Genomic DNA, 15,369 nt, shown 5'->3' on the forward strand with positions numbered 1-15,369 from the left:
CCGGGGCCAACACAGGTCTGGCAGGGGACGAGGACACACCCGCCCCATCTCCCAACTTGCTCGGCACATGGAGGCCCAGAGCAGCCTGAGGCCCCCATTTGCTCCACAGCCTGCCCTGGGGTCTGCCCCTCCATGCCAGGGCGGGCCCCGACCCCTGCTCCTGTGACAGCGACAGCCTGGCCCCAGCGGCTCTGCTGCAGCCGGAGAACGTCAGGGAGCCTGCCTGGAGACGGCCCTCCCCACGCCCCGTCCCTCCACTGACCTGTCCCTCCACTCCCCATGTCTCCCGCTCCACCGTCTCTCCATGGTCCCGTCCCTCCACGCCCTGTCTCTCCACTTCCCCTTCACCAGGTGGGAGCTTACGCCACAGACAGGGGGCAGGGTTCCGGAGTCTAGGGCATGAGACGTCTGTCCACACCGAGGTGGGCAGGCCAGGGCCCCACATCCTCACTGAAGGACAAGAGTGGGCCTGAGGGACAGCAGGTGGGGACGATGCAGATGGTGGGCAGAGCTATGCCCCTCACAGGCCTTGCTGGCCAGTGACCACGTCCCAGGCGTGCGGGGAGGGCGCTCAGTGGTGCTCCAGGATCAGAAGGAGTCGGGGTGTTCCCTGCTGGGGTCTGGGATGGGCCCCCAGGAGCTGCCCTGCAGCCTCAGTGGGCCGGGCAAAGCCAGGCCTCCTGCTTCTTCAAGGCTGGAGGACCCGAGGCCAGGGACACCGCTGAGGCCAGAGCCCGGCCCGTGGCCCTCCACCGCCCCTAGAGCCACCCGCTCCCCCTCAGGCCGAGACGCTGCGGGCACAGCTGGACGAGGCCCGCGAGGCGCTGGCCGCGCTGCGCCGGGAGCTGCAAGGCAGCGAGGAGACCCGGGAGGGCCTGCAAGGGGAGGCTCGGGATGCTCGCAGGGCGCTGGCCGACGCAGCCCGCGAGAAGGACGCGCTGCGGGATTCCAACACTGAGCTGCGGGCCGCCCTCCGCCGGGCTGAGCAGGAGAAGGCCAGGTAGGGCGGTGCCCAGGAGCAGCTCCCGCCAGCCCAGCCTGGTTAGGCCCCAGGGGCAGGGCGGTGGGACACAGGGTATCCTATAGGGCGGGGCCCGACGATGGTGCAGAGGGCCCACCAGGCAGGCCTGCGGTGCCAGCTGCCCACCCAGACAGTCCGCAGTGCAGGCCTGGGATGGGGAGGCTGGGACGTCCCGGGCCCGTCTGCATCCTCGAGAAGTTCCGTCCAGTAGGCGAGACAGTCCCTGAGCGGCCAGAAGGAGACGGCCAAGGGCTGGGGAACGAAGGAGGCCTCCCAGGGGCAGGACGGCCTTCGAGTGCTGCGGCCTTCACGGGGAGCCTCAGAGGGGCAATGGGGAGGGGGCTGAGACCTGGGGAGAGGGGTGGCTGAGACCAGGGGAGGAGGGCTGAGACCCGAGGAGGGGGTGTAACCTGGGGAGGGGGGCTGAGATCCGGGGAGGGGTGCTGAGACCCAGGGAGGGGGCTGAGACCCGGGGAGGGGGTGAAACCCGGGGAGGGGGGCTGAGACCCAGGGAGGAGGGCTGAGACCCGGGGAGGGGGTGTAACCTGGGGAGGGGGGCTGAGACCCAGGGAGGGGGGCTGAGACCCGGGGAGGGGGTGCTGAGACCTGGGAAGGTGGGTGCTGAGACCCGGGGAGGGGGTGCTGAGACCTGGGGAGGGGGGTGAGACCCAGGGAGAGGGTGTAACCTGGAGAGGGGGACTGAGACCCCGGGAGGGATGCTGAGACCCGGGAAGTGGGGTGCTGAGACCCGGGGAGGGGGTGTAACCTGAGGAGGGGGTCTAAGGCCCGGGGATGAGGGGTGAGAGCTGGGGCAGGGGGTGAGACCTGGGGAGGGGGGAAGCTGAGACCCGGGGAGGGGATGCTGAGACCTGGGGAGGGGATGCTGAGACCTGGGGAGGGGGGTGAGACCCGAGGAGAAGGTGTAACCTGGGGAGGGAGGCTGAGACCCGGGGAAGGGGGACTGAGATCAGAGAAGGGGGCTAAGACCTAGGGGGATGAGACCTGGGTGGGGGGAGCTGAGACCTGAGGGGGGTCTGAGACCCAGGGAGGGGGCTGAGACACGGCCATGGCGAGCGCCCTGGCCATCACAGAGTCTGACCCAGACAGCGCATGCCCTCGGAGGCTGGGCTTCGGGAGGCTAGGATCACCGGTGGGGAGATGGTGGCCTGCTGGTCTCCAGGATGGTCCCCTGGGGGTACCGGAGGCCCCCGCGCTCCCCAGCCTGAGCCCGCCCGCACCCCTCCTCTCAGCTTCAGGCGCTCCACGGAGGAGAGGGAGCAGAAGGTCCTGGTCCTGGAGGAGGCCTGGGCAGCGGCCCAGAAGCAGGCCGGCGAGCTGCGGGCGGGCCTGCGGGAGGCGGACCAGGCGGCCGTGGACACCCAGCGGCAGCTCCAGGAGCTACGCAGACAGGTGAGGGTGCCGCCCTGGGCCCCCGCCCCAGGAGCAGCCCCATCCCCGCCTCCAGGCCCCCAGGGCACTGTCTCCAGGCTGGGAGCCGCAGCTGCAGTGCGCTGCTCACACCCACGGGGCCCAGGTTGGGCCTGCCAGCAAGACACACGGGCACGCCCCAAACTCCCTGGCTTAAAACAATCTCCCTGACGCCCATGGAGCCTGGGAGCCAGGAATCCAGCCAGGGGTCATCACAGCTCTGCTCCGCAAGGACCACACTGAGGAGATCCGGCCACACGGGGCAGGGGGACAGATGGTGGGGTTCTCCCGACACACCTTCCCCGCACCCGGTGCCTGAGGCTGGCTGTGGGGGTTCAGCCAGGCGGTGCCCACACCCCCAGGTGGCCTGGGCTACTCCCATCATGCTGCCTCCGAGCTCAGGGTGAACAGATGGGCACCACTTCATTCGCCACCCTTGGCTTCTGAGACTGCGGCCACTGACACGACGACCTTGGTCTCAAGCTCACCCCAGGGGGGTCCTAGAGCCCCCCTCGTGTGGGAGGCCTGCCACGAGCGCGCACACACTTTTTCCAGCTTTCTACAGACACGGCAGTTGGTGAAGCGCCTACTGTAGCGCCAGGCACAAGCACACTCCTTGCTCCTGTGGCCTGTACACCAGGCATCATTCACACCCCTGGGCTCCTCAGGGTTCCAGCCCCAAGATGGGAGGTATCAGCAGAGGCTGGGGAGTGGCTAAAGCAGTCAGCTGCTAGGGCCTGCTCTCCCAGGGGCGCAGAACAGACCGCAGCGCTGAGTGGGGCATGACTCGCCCCCCCCCCCCGCATTCCGTCTGCTGCCTGAGAGGGGGGCCTCTCCCCAGAACATATGAGCAGGGGCGGGGGTCAGCACAGCTCGCCAACTACCCCAGCCCCTTCTGGCACAGGGGCCCAGGCGGCCCCATCACAGTGGCCCCTCCACGTCCAGGTGATGACGCTGGAGGTAGAGAACCAGAGAAAGAGCCGGGAGCTGGTGCGGCTGCAGACCCGGGGCGCCCAGGAGCCGAGCCGGCAGGAGGCCCTGGCGCTGCAGACCCTGGTGGCTGAGGCGGAGGCCGCCCGCGAGGACGCGCAGAGGGAGGTGGGCGCCCAGCACCCGGGGATTCCGTCTGGCTGGAGCGGGACCGTGCGCGGGGGGCTGGGCACCTCCCGAGGGGTGGGGGCGGCTGCATTTATTCCCCATTTGCTCAGGCCCCTCACCCGACTGCAGAGGGGCGCCCTGGGGGCTGGAGCACAGCTCAGGCTGTGGGCAGGGTCTGCAGCAGCAGACAGGGTGTCCGCATCGGGAGGGACAGGGCAGATGCTGCAGAGGCGCGGTTGGGTCAGGGAGGGCCCGTCCGCCCTGGGGCTGCACCACCAAGAGGAGGGAGAGGACAGTGGCCCAGCAGGAGGTCCGTGGGCACAGGTCCTGGTCGGGGGCAGGGGTCTGGGGGGACGGGAGTGAAGTGAGCGGGAGAAGGGGTGGCCTGGCCTCTGACCTGCGTGTGCTGACAGGACGGCATTCCGCTGGTCCCGTTTACCCCTTTGGAAGCCCACGACGGGGGCCGTGGACTCAGGACGACAGCGGGTGAGCCGTGGCAGACTGGCCTGGGGCCGGCCCCACACAGGCCCCGGAGCGGGCGGCCTTTGGCCATTGCCCTCTCTGGCGAGGGTCGTGTGGCTGCCAGCCAGGCTCTCTGCTGCCTGCCGGGACCTGCTCGGTGGTCCTGGGGTGCTCTCCCCCCTGGGCTCAGGGGTCCCCGCTGCCAGACATGCATTGGGAGGCAAGTCCAGGGTCCCCCAGCTGTGACACCCCAAGGAGGGGGTGAGGCCGAGATGCCTGGGGAGTCTTGGAGAGTCTGGAGCCCCCGCACTCGTCCCACAGGTCCGGAGGCTGCAGCGGATGCTGGCAGAGGTGGAGGCCCGGGCCAAGACCCGGGAGGAGGACCTGGAGCCACAGCTCTGCGAGAGCCGGGGGTCCGAGCGGGCCCTCCGGGCCGAGCTGCGTGGCGTCGCCCAGAAGCCGCAGCAGGCCAACGGCACGGCTGACAGCCTCCAGGTTCACCCAGACGGGGCCTGCCACTGGGCCCATGGCCTCGAACAGGAGCTGGCCCGGGCCGAGGGCACCTGGCGGGAGGCAGAGGGCCAGCGGGGCCAGCTGTGGTCCACGCTCCACCCTGGCGTGGGGCTCCACGGACGGAGCCCCGCGGCCTCTCCTGAGCCGGCCGGCCCCCCCACCAGAGGTCAGTGCCCTCCGCGCCCACCCCGTCACCCGCCCGGGGCGCCCCAGCCCCCTCGGGGCTCTCCCCCGATCCCTCGCTCCCCGAGAGTGGGGCCAGCAGCGTGAGGGGGCGGGGCACCTGTGCGTCTGTGTCCGCCCCCCACCACGCCTCCAGCACATCCCAGCGCGCCCCCACAGCACCCCCACTGCGCCCCACCGTGCCTCCACCAGGGCCCAGCGGTCCCCTCTGTTCTCAGGCTCAGAGGGCCGGTCCCGCTCGCCGCTCTGGTGGCCCTCGCCCGGCCCTGGAGACCGCAGGGCAGAGGGGCCCGGGCCTCCATGAGGGACGCCCGGAGGGACCTGACGCAGAAGCTGAGGGATGCCCAGCGGGAGGGGTAAGGGGAGTGGCTAGGACACGCCGGGGAGCCGAGGGGGACAGGGAGGAGCCTCTCACTCGGGCTTCGGGCCTTCTGTCTGTCCCCCCTGGCTCTGCTGAGACCCTGGCGGGACCCGGTGGGAGAAACACCACTAAACACTCAAGCCACTGGAAGCCCAGCTTCCCCCTTGTCCGGCTGCCTCTGTGCTCGGCCAGCAGCAGGGCCCATCCTCCGAGGACCCATCCCAGGGGCTGGCCAGGTCACCCCAGAGTGCTCCAGTGACCTGCCCTTTGGGGACCAAACCCCCACCCTGCTGCCCTGAGGACCCCCGTGAGCCCTGCCCCAAGCAGCCCTGAGCTGCCCACCGCCAGCCACCAGCAGGGCACATGGACTGTCCGCCCACCCACGGGCTGCCCCCAACCTCGGTCCCCCCCCAGGACATCTGGCACTCCCAGACGGGGGTCCTGAGCGCCCGGCGGGGTGAGGCCAACAGCGAGCCCACCTGGGCCCTCAGCCGCATGGAGCAGCTGCAGAGGGCGCTGGCCGTGGCGGAGAAGGGGAGCTCCAGCCCCCGCCCTGCCCCGGGCACCATGGCGCGGGTCGTCCTGCGAAATGCCAGGCTTGGGCCCCGGGGCCAGCCCTCAGAGCACACACCCACCGAGGGCATTCTGCACTTGGCAGCCGGTGGTCTTTCTCAGGTGTGCTTCCGCATCGCAAGAGAGTCTAGTCCAGAGACCTCCAGAGCCTCCCCGCCACAGTGCCCAGCTCGTCTGCGGTCACGTGGCCCTTCCCCCGCTAGGTCCCTGCCCTGCGTCACACCCTCAGAGAAAGGGCCGCTGCCCTGCTGGGCACCCCACCTCATTTCTGTACCCCCTCCACACCGGGTCTGCTCAGGAGGCAGACCAGGGCCTGGCACAGCGTCCGAGGGAGAGGCTTCCAGGGGCAAAGCCAGAAGGAGAGAAGGCTGGGTGGGAAAGGGTCACCTCCTCTAGAGACCTTGGGCTTCCAGGCAGGACAAGTACAGCAGGGGACGATCAGACGGAGGCCTCTCCACCAGCTGGGTGTCGGCCACCTAGACCCACGGGGCCTCAGTCTCCCGGGCCGTGCAGGTACCCCCCGAACCTGGGAGCCAGGCGAGTGGTCCCGCTTGCCCCTGAGGTTGGCACCAGGTGGAGGGCAAGCTGAGCAGTGCACAGGCCCCGCGGGCTCTGCAGGAGGAGGTGCTCCCGAGGCTGCAGGCAGGGCGCCCAGCACATGCGGCGGGCCACGAGAGGTGGAGGCTGCCGGTGGGGAACACCCACACCCCAGGGCAGTGGGGGGACGGGGAGGCCGAGAGGGCTGCTGAGGAAGGAGAGGTTTCAGCTGCCCGTGGTCAGAGGCCGCTGAGCTGGCTGAAGCAGACGGCTCCCAGGCACACTGGGCCCCGAGGAGCTGACTCCTCAGGGTTGACCCGGGCAGAGCATCTTTGAGGTAGTCCAGCCCTTACTTTACAGACTGGGGAAACTGAGTCCTGAGCAGGGAGCAACTTGGCCCCCATGGCACAGCGAGCAAGGGGCAGGGGCAGGACAGACTGCACCCGCCCAGATCTGTGCTTTCAGGGCAGGGAAGGGTGACACCGGGCCAGCCTAGGCGCTCTCCGAGTGTGCGGGGTCAGGGGCCAGGTTTACCCGCCGTGGGACCAGGTCCTGGCTGGGAGCTCGTGAGGTGCCCAGGCACTGGGGGAGGGGCTGAGAGAGCAGGGGAGGGGCCCAGGCTGTGTTCCGTCTCACATACATGTTCACGTGTGTCTGCTCCATGCACATTTAGAAGCAATTGCCTGTTTGCAGGTTACAGTTTTCGAAATGTCTCTATTAAATTAACCTCACAAATGCACCTTTCACGTACTGCGTCGCCATTCTGTCTCCTGAGTTTATCAGAGCTAAGAATCACGTGTTGACTTTTCCCACTACAGTTACCGGGAGGCGGTGTCTCCTCTTATTTCTCACAGTCTTTAATTTCTGGTTTCTGTGATGCGCTCTGTCTAACGTGACCTGCAAGCTCCTGTGCCCTGCCCCGCGCTACTTGCCTTGAATCTACCCTGCTCAGTGCTGGCAGTGCCGCCCCACCCCACCACCCCGACCCTGGACTCTGCACTTGACTCTGTGTGTATTTGGCCATCACTTCGTCAGCCTCCCTTCAGTTCAGCTCAGTCGCTCAGTCGTGTCTGACTCTTTGCCACCCTGTGGACTGCAGCACGCCAGGCCTCCCTGTCCATCACCAACTCCCGGAGTTCACTGAGACTCATGTCCGTTGAGTCTGTGATGCCATCCAGCCATCTCATCCTCTGTTGTCCCCTTCTCCTCCTGCCCCCAATCCCTCCCAGCATCAGGGTCTTTTCCAAAGAGTCAACTCTTCGCATGAAGTGGCCAAAGTACTGGAGTTTCAGCTTCAGCATCAGTCCTTCCAATGAACACTCAGGACTGATTTCCTTTAGGATGGACTGGTTGGATCTCCTTGCAGTCCAAGGGACTCTCAAGAGTCTTCTCCAACACCACAGTTCAAAAGCATCGGTTCTTCAGCACTCAGCTTTCTTTATAGTCCTACTCTCACACCCATACATGACCACTGGAAAAACCATAGCTTTGACTAGATGGACCTTTGTTGGCAAAGTAATGTCTCTGCTTTTTAATATGCTTGGTCACAGCTTTTCTTCCAAGGAGCAAGTGTCTTTTAATTTCATGGCTGCAGTCACCATCTGCAGTGATTTTGGAGCCCCCAAAAATAAAGTTTCTCGCTGTTTCCATTGTTTCCCATCTATTTGCCATGAACTGATGGGACCAGATGCCACAATCTTCGTTTTTTGAATATTGAATTTTAAGGCAAGTTTTTCACTCTCCCCTTTCACTTTCATCAAGAGGCTCTTTAGTTCTTCCTCAATTTCTGCCATTAAGTGTTGTGTCATCTGCATATCTGAGGTTATTGATGTTTATCCGGGCAATCTTGATTCCAGCTTGTGCTTCTTCCAGCCCAGCGTTTCTCATGATGCACTCTGCATATAAGTTAAACAAGCAGGGTGACAGTGTACAGCCCTGATGTGCTCCTTCCCCGATTTGGACCCCGTCTGTTGTTCATGTCCAGTTCTGACTGTTGCTTCTCCGCCTGCAGTTTCTCGGGAGGCAGGTCAGGTGTTCCCGTGTTCCCACCCCTTGAAGAAATTAAAGCTGTGTGCTGATTGCACTCTGCTTTCCTTCCATCGCTGACAGGACGCTCCCTGCTGTAACACCCCCTTTCTGTCCTTTTGCTGGGGGGTCATATGTGTGTGTTTCCCCGCCCCCCTTCCCTCCAGCGTCTGCACTTGGCATCACAGCTCCTCCCCTTCCTGGTCGCCTCTGGGGCAGGGCGGCACTGTAACCGAAGCACTTTCCCTGCTGTTCAGAGTTAAGCGTGAAGAGAATGTGCATCTCCTGAGCTCAGGGACCCCTTGGCTGGACCCCGGGTGCACACCTGTGCCTCTGGGCTTAGAGAGCCTGCTCTGCTCTGGGCGGTTCCCACTGAAACCTCGCTGCAGCCTGCCCTCCGTTCTGGGCCCGGCCCTCCTTGCTGACCTTGAACTTCACCTTCCTGTCACGGCTCCCACCAAGCTTGGGGACTCAGGGTCTGAGACAGCTCAGCCGCCCTGGCTGCTCTCCCTGCCTCCCCACGGCCCTGGGCAAGCCCTCATGTTTTCACTGAGGATGGTTCACTCTCTGGCTCCAGCTCTGGTCTCACCTTCTTGAGAAAGTCAGTCACCATTTTCTGACAAGATTCGCATTTCTCACTTTTCAGTTCAAGACCCTCAGATCAAACTCTGGGAACTGGCTGCTCTCCTGAACCATAGTTGACAGCAACCTACTTGCTAGTTCTTTTTCCTTCTTTCAAGAAGGGGGTCTGGTCTTGTTCCAAGCTGTGGTACAGAGGAACCCATCAGGGGCTTCAAGTGTCTCTGCCCAGACATTTCAGGCTCAAAGGAAAGGCAGAGAGCCAGATTCCAAGGGGATCCACGGAGGCCGTGGGGAGACATGAGACCACCATGCGGAGGTGTGGGGGAGCCACGGGGAGAGGCGGGGAGATATAGGGGCCATGGGGAGGGGAGAGAGTCGTGGGAAGATGTGCAGAGTTGTGTGGAGACATGAGGAGATGTGTGGAGATATGAGGAGATGTGTGGAGATGTGAGGAGACATGAGGAGACGTGGGGAGACATGAGGAGACATGAGGAGACGTGAGGAGACGTGGGGAGACGTGGGGAGATGTGGGGAGACGTGGGGAGATGCGGGGAGACGTGTGGAGATGTGTGGAGATATGAGGAGATGTGTGGATACGGGGAGACGTGTGGAGACATGAGGAGAGGTGGGGACATGTGCGGAGATGTGTGGAGATGTGAGGAGATGTGGGGACATGTGCAGAGATGTGAGGAGATGTGTGGAGATGTGTGGAGACATGAGGAGACGTGAGGAGATGTGAGGAGATGTGAGGAGATGTGCGGAGATGTGGGGAGATGTGAGGAGATGTGGGGAGATGTGAGGAGATGTGAGGAGATGTGGGGAGATGTGAGGAGATGTGTGGATACGGGGAGATGTGAGGAGATGTGGGGAGATGTGGGGAGATGTGTGGAGATGTGAGGAGATGTGTGGAGATGTGAGGAGATGTGTGGAGATGTGTGGAGATGTGAGGAGACGTGTGGAGACGTGGGGAGACGTGAGGAGATGTGTGGAGATGTGAGGAGATGTGAGGAGATGTGTGGAGATGTGAGGAGATGTGAGGAGATGTGAGGAGATGTGTGGATATGGGGAGATGTGAGGAGATGTGAGATGTGTGGAGATGTGAGGAGATGTGAGGAGATGTGAGGAGATGTGTGGATACAGGGAGATGTGTGGAGATGTGTGAAGACGTGAGGAGATGTGAGGAGATGTGGGGAGATGTGGGGAGATGTGTGGATACGGGGAGATGTGTGGAGATGTGAGGAGATGTGGGGAGATGTGAGGAGATGTGTGGAGATGTGTGCAGATATGGGGAGATGTGTGGGTACGGGGAGATGTGAGGAGATGTGAGGAGATGTGAGGAGATGTGGGGAGATGTGGGGACATGTGAGGAGATGTGTGGAGATGTGTGGATATGGGGAGATGTGAGGAGATGTGAGGAGATGTGAGGAGACGTGAGGAGACGTGTGGAGACGTGAGGAGACGTGTGGAGACGTGAGGAGATGTGAGGAGATGTGAGGAGACGTGAGGAGACGTGTGGAGACGTGAGGAGATGTGAGGAGATGTGGGGAGATGTGAGGAGATGTGAGGAGACGTGAGGAGACGTGAGGAGACGTGTGGAGACGTGAGGAGATGTGAGGAGATGTGAGGAGACGTGAGGAGACGTGTGGAGACGTGAGGAGATGTGAGGAGATGTGGGGAGATGTGGGGAGATGCGTGGAGATATGAGGAGATGTGAGGAGACGTGAGGAGATGTGAGGAGATGTGGGGAGATGTGGGGAGACGTGAGGAGACGTGAGGAGACGTGTGGAGACGTGAGGAGATGTGAGGAGATGTGAGGAGACGTGAGGAGACGTGTGGAGACGTGAGGAGATGTGAGGAGATGTGGGGAGATGTGGGGAGATGCGTGGAGATATGAGGAGATGTGAGGAGACGTGTGGAGATGTGTGGAGTTGTGAGGAGGTGTGGGGAGCCATGGGGAGAGGCGGGGAGATATAGGGGCCATGGGGAGGGGAGAGAGTCTTGGGGAGATGTGGGGACATGTGTGGAGATGTGTGGAGATATGAGGAGATGTGGGGGAGTGACACCAGAGACGTTGCTGAGTCCCCCAGAACTTTTCTGTTCTAGGAATACAGAAAGTGAGGCCTGACCTCCGAGCACAGCTGGGGCCCTTCCTGGTGACTCAACCCCTATGACCTTGGTCGCTGGAGGCCAACCCCCACCCCCTGCACCCCTTTCAGCCTGACTTCTGAGGTCCCTACATGGGTTTCCACATGGGGGTCCTACATGGGGTTTCCTACATGGGCCCCCCTCGGGTGCTGACAGCATCTTTGGGGTGTTGTTTACATCTCTCTGCCCACATTCATTTTTCTGTTTGGCCAAGTGTTTAGCAGAGCGTGTGTGCTAAAATCTATCCAAATTATGTCCAATTTTTCTAAGAATCCTGGCAATTATCAATTCTCCTATTTTTAGGCCAGTTGGCTTCCTCTGCTCTCCATCGTTCGGGAACCCTCAAAGTCCCTGTCTCCAGCTCTGAGGAAAGTTTCCCAGTTTCTGTGACCCGCTGGCCATTTCGGTGGGCGCCGGGGAGGGGTTTCAGGCGCCCCTAAGTCAGCAGAGGCCCCCGGCGCCCGACTCCCAGGGAACCTGAGCTGCAGGGTTTCCCTGGGCACTCAGGACTCACGGCCACACACCCCGCTGCACACAGCGCGTCCAGGCCAGGTGGCCAGGCTGCCAGCATGAGCTAGAGCGAGGCCTGCCGTTTACAACATCTTTCACTTTCACGGACTGGATTTTTCCCCTGTTTCACATAAGCCAATGTGTTTGTCAAGAGAAAGTTAATTAAAAACATATTTTTCTAATTAAATGGTAGGCTGTGCTATGCAAACAGTAAGATTCTTGTTTGAGAACAAACCACCCCCCGCTCTCTGCCGTTTCCAGGGCTACCCTGGGAATTCAATAGATCAACAACGCAGACCCGAGCCCTGAGGTTAGGACACGCGCGAACACAGGCCCCCGGGGGGCCCGTAGGCCGCTGGTGGCCCAGCCAGCAGGAGGCACGGCGGGGGTCCTGGCGCCCGCCCACTGGGAGAGGCCGCCCAAGGCTGTCCTCGGCCCAGAGCCAGGTCACGGCCTCAATGGCTCAGAGGGCTAACTGCGGCCTCCTGGCACCCAGGCATGCCACGTCCACCAGCTTGCCACACGCCCTCCACACCCTCCGCTCTTCCACAGAGAGCTCGCCTCCAGGGCCTGAATCAGGCTTCCATCCAGGTTCTAGAAGCAAAGCGGGGAGCGGCTCGGCCTCCCGGGCCGGAGGCGCTGGCCCACGCTGTGGCTGGAGTGGATTCCTAGCGTTTGATCAGGAATGTCTGTGTTCCTTTAGGGTGCCATACTTCCCCAAGTTCTTTAATGTGTTACATGTATTCTATTTTCATAAAATGAATTGATGAGCTTCCCATCTCTTTCTATCACCTGCAAGAGTCTAAACAGCCTCAGAGCTAAGCTTTCTTGAAAGGTCGCGTTGAGCTCGCCTGCAAGCTCCCTGCCGTGCCTGTCGTCTCAGATAACCATCTGAATTCCCTCTCCCAACTTTTCCCCCACTGGTCTGTTTCCGTTTTCCATCTCTTCTGGGGTCAGTTTTTGACATTTGGAAATCACTCATCTCATGTTTTTAATGCAACACCAGGGAGCCACTCTCATATTTAACCATTATTTACACGTGTTGTTGCCGCTGTTCATTCACTAAGTCGTGTCCGACTCTTTGCGAACCCATAGGCTGCACCACGGCAGGCCTCCCCGTCCATCACCATCTCCTGGAGCTTGCTCACACCCATGTCCGTCGCGTTGGTGATGCCATCCAACCATCTCATCCTCTGTCGCCCCCTTCTCCTCCCACCTTCAATCTTTCCCAGCATCAGGGTCTTTTCCAATGCGTCAGCTCTTCGCATCAGGTGGCCAGAGCACTGGAGCTTTAACTTCAGCATCAGTCTTTCCAATGAACACTCAGAGTCGATCTCCTTTAGGATGGACTGGTAGTTATGTTAAGAGATTTCTGTTTCTCTTTAACTTGCCAACAGTTCATCTGTTTTATTGGCCTTTTCAAAGAATTAACTTTTATCTCTTTTCTCCTTTTTGTCTAGTTCATTCGTTTCCATTTTTATCCCTAATACCGTCCTTTTTGTTGCTGTAACATTTCTGATCTCTCTGATTATATAAGTGATGTATTTATGTTTAGGCTTATTCTTTCAATAGTGAATTTTTCAATATTAGCACACTTTCCTTCATCATGCTTTTCAATATGAATTCTTCCCCCCTCCCTTTTTTTTAACCAGTTTTCTAGGAGTTTCTGTCTTTATGTCTTCTTTCATTCAAAGGTCATTTATTAATGGAAGGATAATCAAAGCTTGTGTCTCTTTCTGTCACTCATCTTACTGGGAGCCAGCGGCTCTGGGCGGTCAGAGCTTTCAGCCGGCTTGCAGGCGGCCCTTTGCGCGTGCACCTGCCGTCTTGGTTGTTGATTTTGATTGTTGTTTCTTGGTTCAGTTTCTCTACTTGTTTGTGGTACATCTGGAGGGAAACTGGACAAGTCGATAGCAGTTTACAGAGAAGAGGAGTTTCAGATTTTCCAAGGGATTTTGAAAGAGAATAAGAAAACTGACTGTAACAGTCGTGCGGTGAAAGTGGCAGAGGTTGGCGTGAGGGCGGGCGAAGAGGCGAGCAGGGCAGAGTCCAGAAGCTTCCAGCTGCCAGGAACCCACCGCAGAGCAGGCCTCCTGTTGGGGCCGCTGAGGCCCACTGTGTAAACAGAAGGGCTCTGCCCCTTACACATGAGCACTTCCCAGCGATGGTTCTGTCCCAGGACTGGCCAGAGGGTTCTGGGCTCCCAGAGGGCAGGACCAGGCGCAAAGGGCCGCCTGCAAGAGGAGCAAAGGGCCACCTGCAAGAGGGTACCTGCCGCCCATGCCCACCCACACCGGCCGCTGGCCAACCGATGAACAGACCGGTCCAAGTGACCAGTGGATGAGAAGGTTGAGGCCCTAAGTCCAAGAGCTCAGAGGGACGGGCTGGGCTCTGCTCCTGTGCAACAGGCCGGGTGATGAGCGGCACCCCCGCCTGCAGCGCGGGTGCCTGAGGCATTTCCGCCTCTGTGACCCCCACGTTCCGGCAGCCCTCATACGAGGGGGGTCCCCACAGTTCTCCCATCCTTCTCTTGGTCCCGACAGGAACCCCATAAGATCTCATCACGCCCGTTCACAGAAGGGAATCCCAGGCTGAGCGCTGGTCCAAGGGTACACAAGGAGCCCCAGCCCCTTCCTCAAACCCAGGAGCTGCCGGAGCAGACCGTCAAGCCTGGGCAGGAGGGCTGGGTGGCGTGCCCACCTGCAGCTGCACCCCACTCTGAGCGCTGTGGGCTGGTGACGCTGGCTCGGCCAGCCCCCACCTGTCTCAGGATCAGGGCTCAGAACCAAAGGCACCCAAGGAGGAGACCAACCCAGTGGGGCACAGGGTGATGTTCATGAAGGGCGGCCACGCCGTTCCTGCTGCGATCATTCCAGTTACAGAGTCCCGTATGAGCCGCATCAGCACAGGAATAGCGCGATGCTCCACAGGCACGCCTGGGCCTCCTTAAAAGCCTGTGAAATGGTTAAGCCATATTTGAGGGAAACTTCTGCTTTTCCACTGGAAAATGTATACAAACAGAAAACTGTCATTTCCAAAATTACAAAGAAGGCTGAAACTTCAATTTTAGGTACAAGCGTTGCACTCCTTCCTTTAGTTAAAGTCCTGAATAGTCAGAACCCCAAACACCAATGCAGGGTCACTCCACCTGCCCCTTCCTCACCCAGCCTGGGACAGGACCCCAGTCACGGCCCTGCCCTCCCCTGAGCCCGTCCTCCTCCTGCATCCAGTGAAAACTGGCCGGGAGAGGCTGTGACAGCCCCTTAGGCACCCCGCTCCTTGTGAGCCACACGTGTGCTGCCTGAGCCTGTAGCCCGAGGGCCGAGCCTGATGGGCCATCGGGGTCCCTGCCGTCAGGTCCCCTCTCTGGCTCTGTGCCCCCCACAACCCACACCCCTCCCCTCACTGCTGTCCCGTCTCCCCTCCGCCAGCCAGGCTTCTGGAAGGGCTGCCCGCCTCCTGTCCCCAGTCCTCAGCGCCCCAACCCCGCCGCCTCACACACAGAGACCACCAGCACCCTGGTCCCGTCCAGAGGGTCCTTTGGGGCCTGATTCTCCGGCCTCTGGAGCATCCCACACAAGGGCCCCCTGTCCCTCCCGAGATGCGCCAGCTCGCCGAGCCTCCCGGGGCTGTGTCTCCTCTTCCCTCTGCTCGAAAGTCCATTTGCTGCCCCCTCCCAGCCCGAGCCACCGCGGGCTCCCTGAGGACAATCTCGGGGACCCCAGTTCGCCTCCCTCGCCCCCTCACCTCTGCTTTCCCACTCAGCCGCCCACAATAGGACAACATGCATTCCCAGAGGCCCGGGCCCACTGTGCCGGCTCCAGCCGCAGACACAGGGCGCCTTCACCTCTCATCGAGGCTCCGAGCAGGGCGGGGGGCCGGCAGGCTCGTGGCCCTGGGCTGTCAGGCTAGGAAGGCAGTGGGCAGCAAC

At 61.4% G+C, this 15,369-nt stretch overlaps 1 protein-coding gene across 1 annotated transcript in view; it reads left to right on the plus strand.

The window, feature by feature from the left end:
- The window catches only part of CROCC2 (ciliary rootlet coiled-coil, rootletin family member 2), a 62,870-nt gene that overhangs the window by 36,074 nt on the left and 11,427 nt on the right, over positions 1-15,369 (plus strand). The window contains 10 exon segments of the mRNA XM_052638107.1: positions 783-1,000; positions 2,272-2,431; positions 3,395-3,547; positions 4,331-4,688; positions 4,924-4,989; positions 4,992-5,061; positions 5,367-5,373; positions 5,481-5,604; positions 6,173-6,180; positions 6,213-6,329. Coding sequence (XP_052494067.1) covers positions 783-1,000; positions 2,272-2,431; positions 3,395-3,547; positions 4,331-4,688; positions 4,924-4,989; positions 4,992-5,061; positions 5,367-5,373; positions 5,481-5,604; positions 6,173-6,180; positions 6,213-6,329 — 1,281 coding nt within the window.

Source organism: Budorcas taxicolor, chromosome 3 (genome assembly GCF_023091745.1).
Source record: "Budorcas taxicolor isolate Tak-1 chromosome 3, Takin1.1, whole genome shotgun sequence".
Classification (NCBI taxonomy): Eukaryota; Metazoa; Chordata; class Mammalia; order Artiodactyla; family Bovidae; genus Budorcas; species Budorcas taxicolor.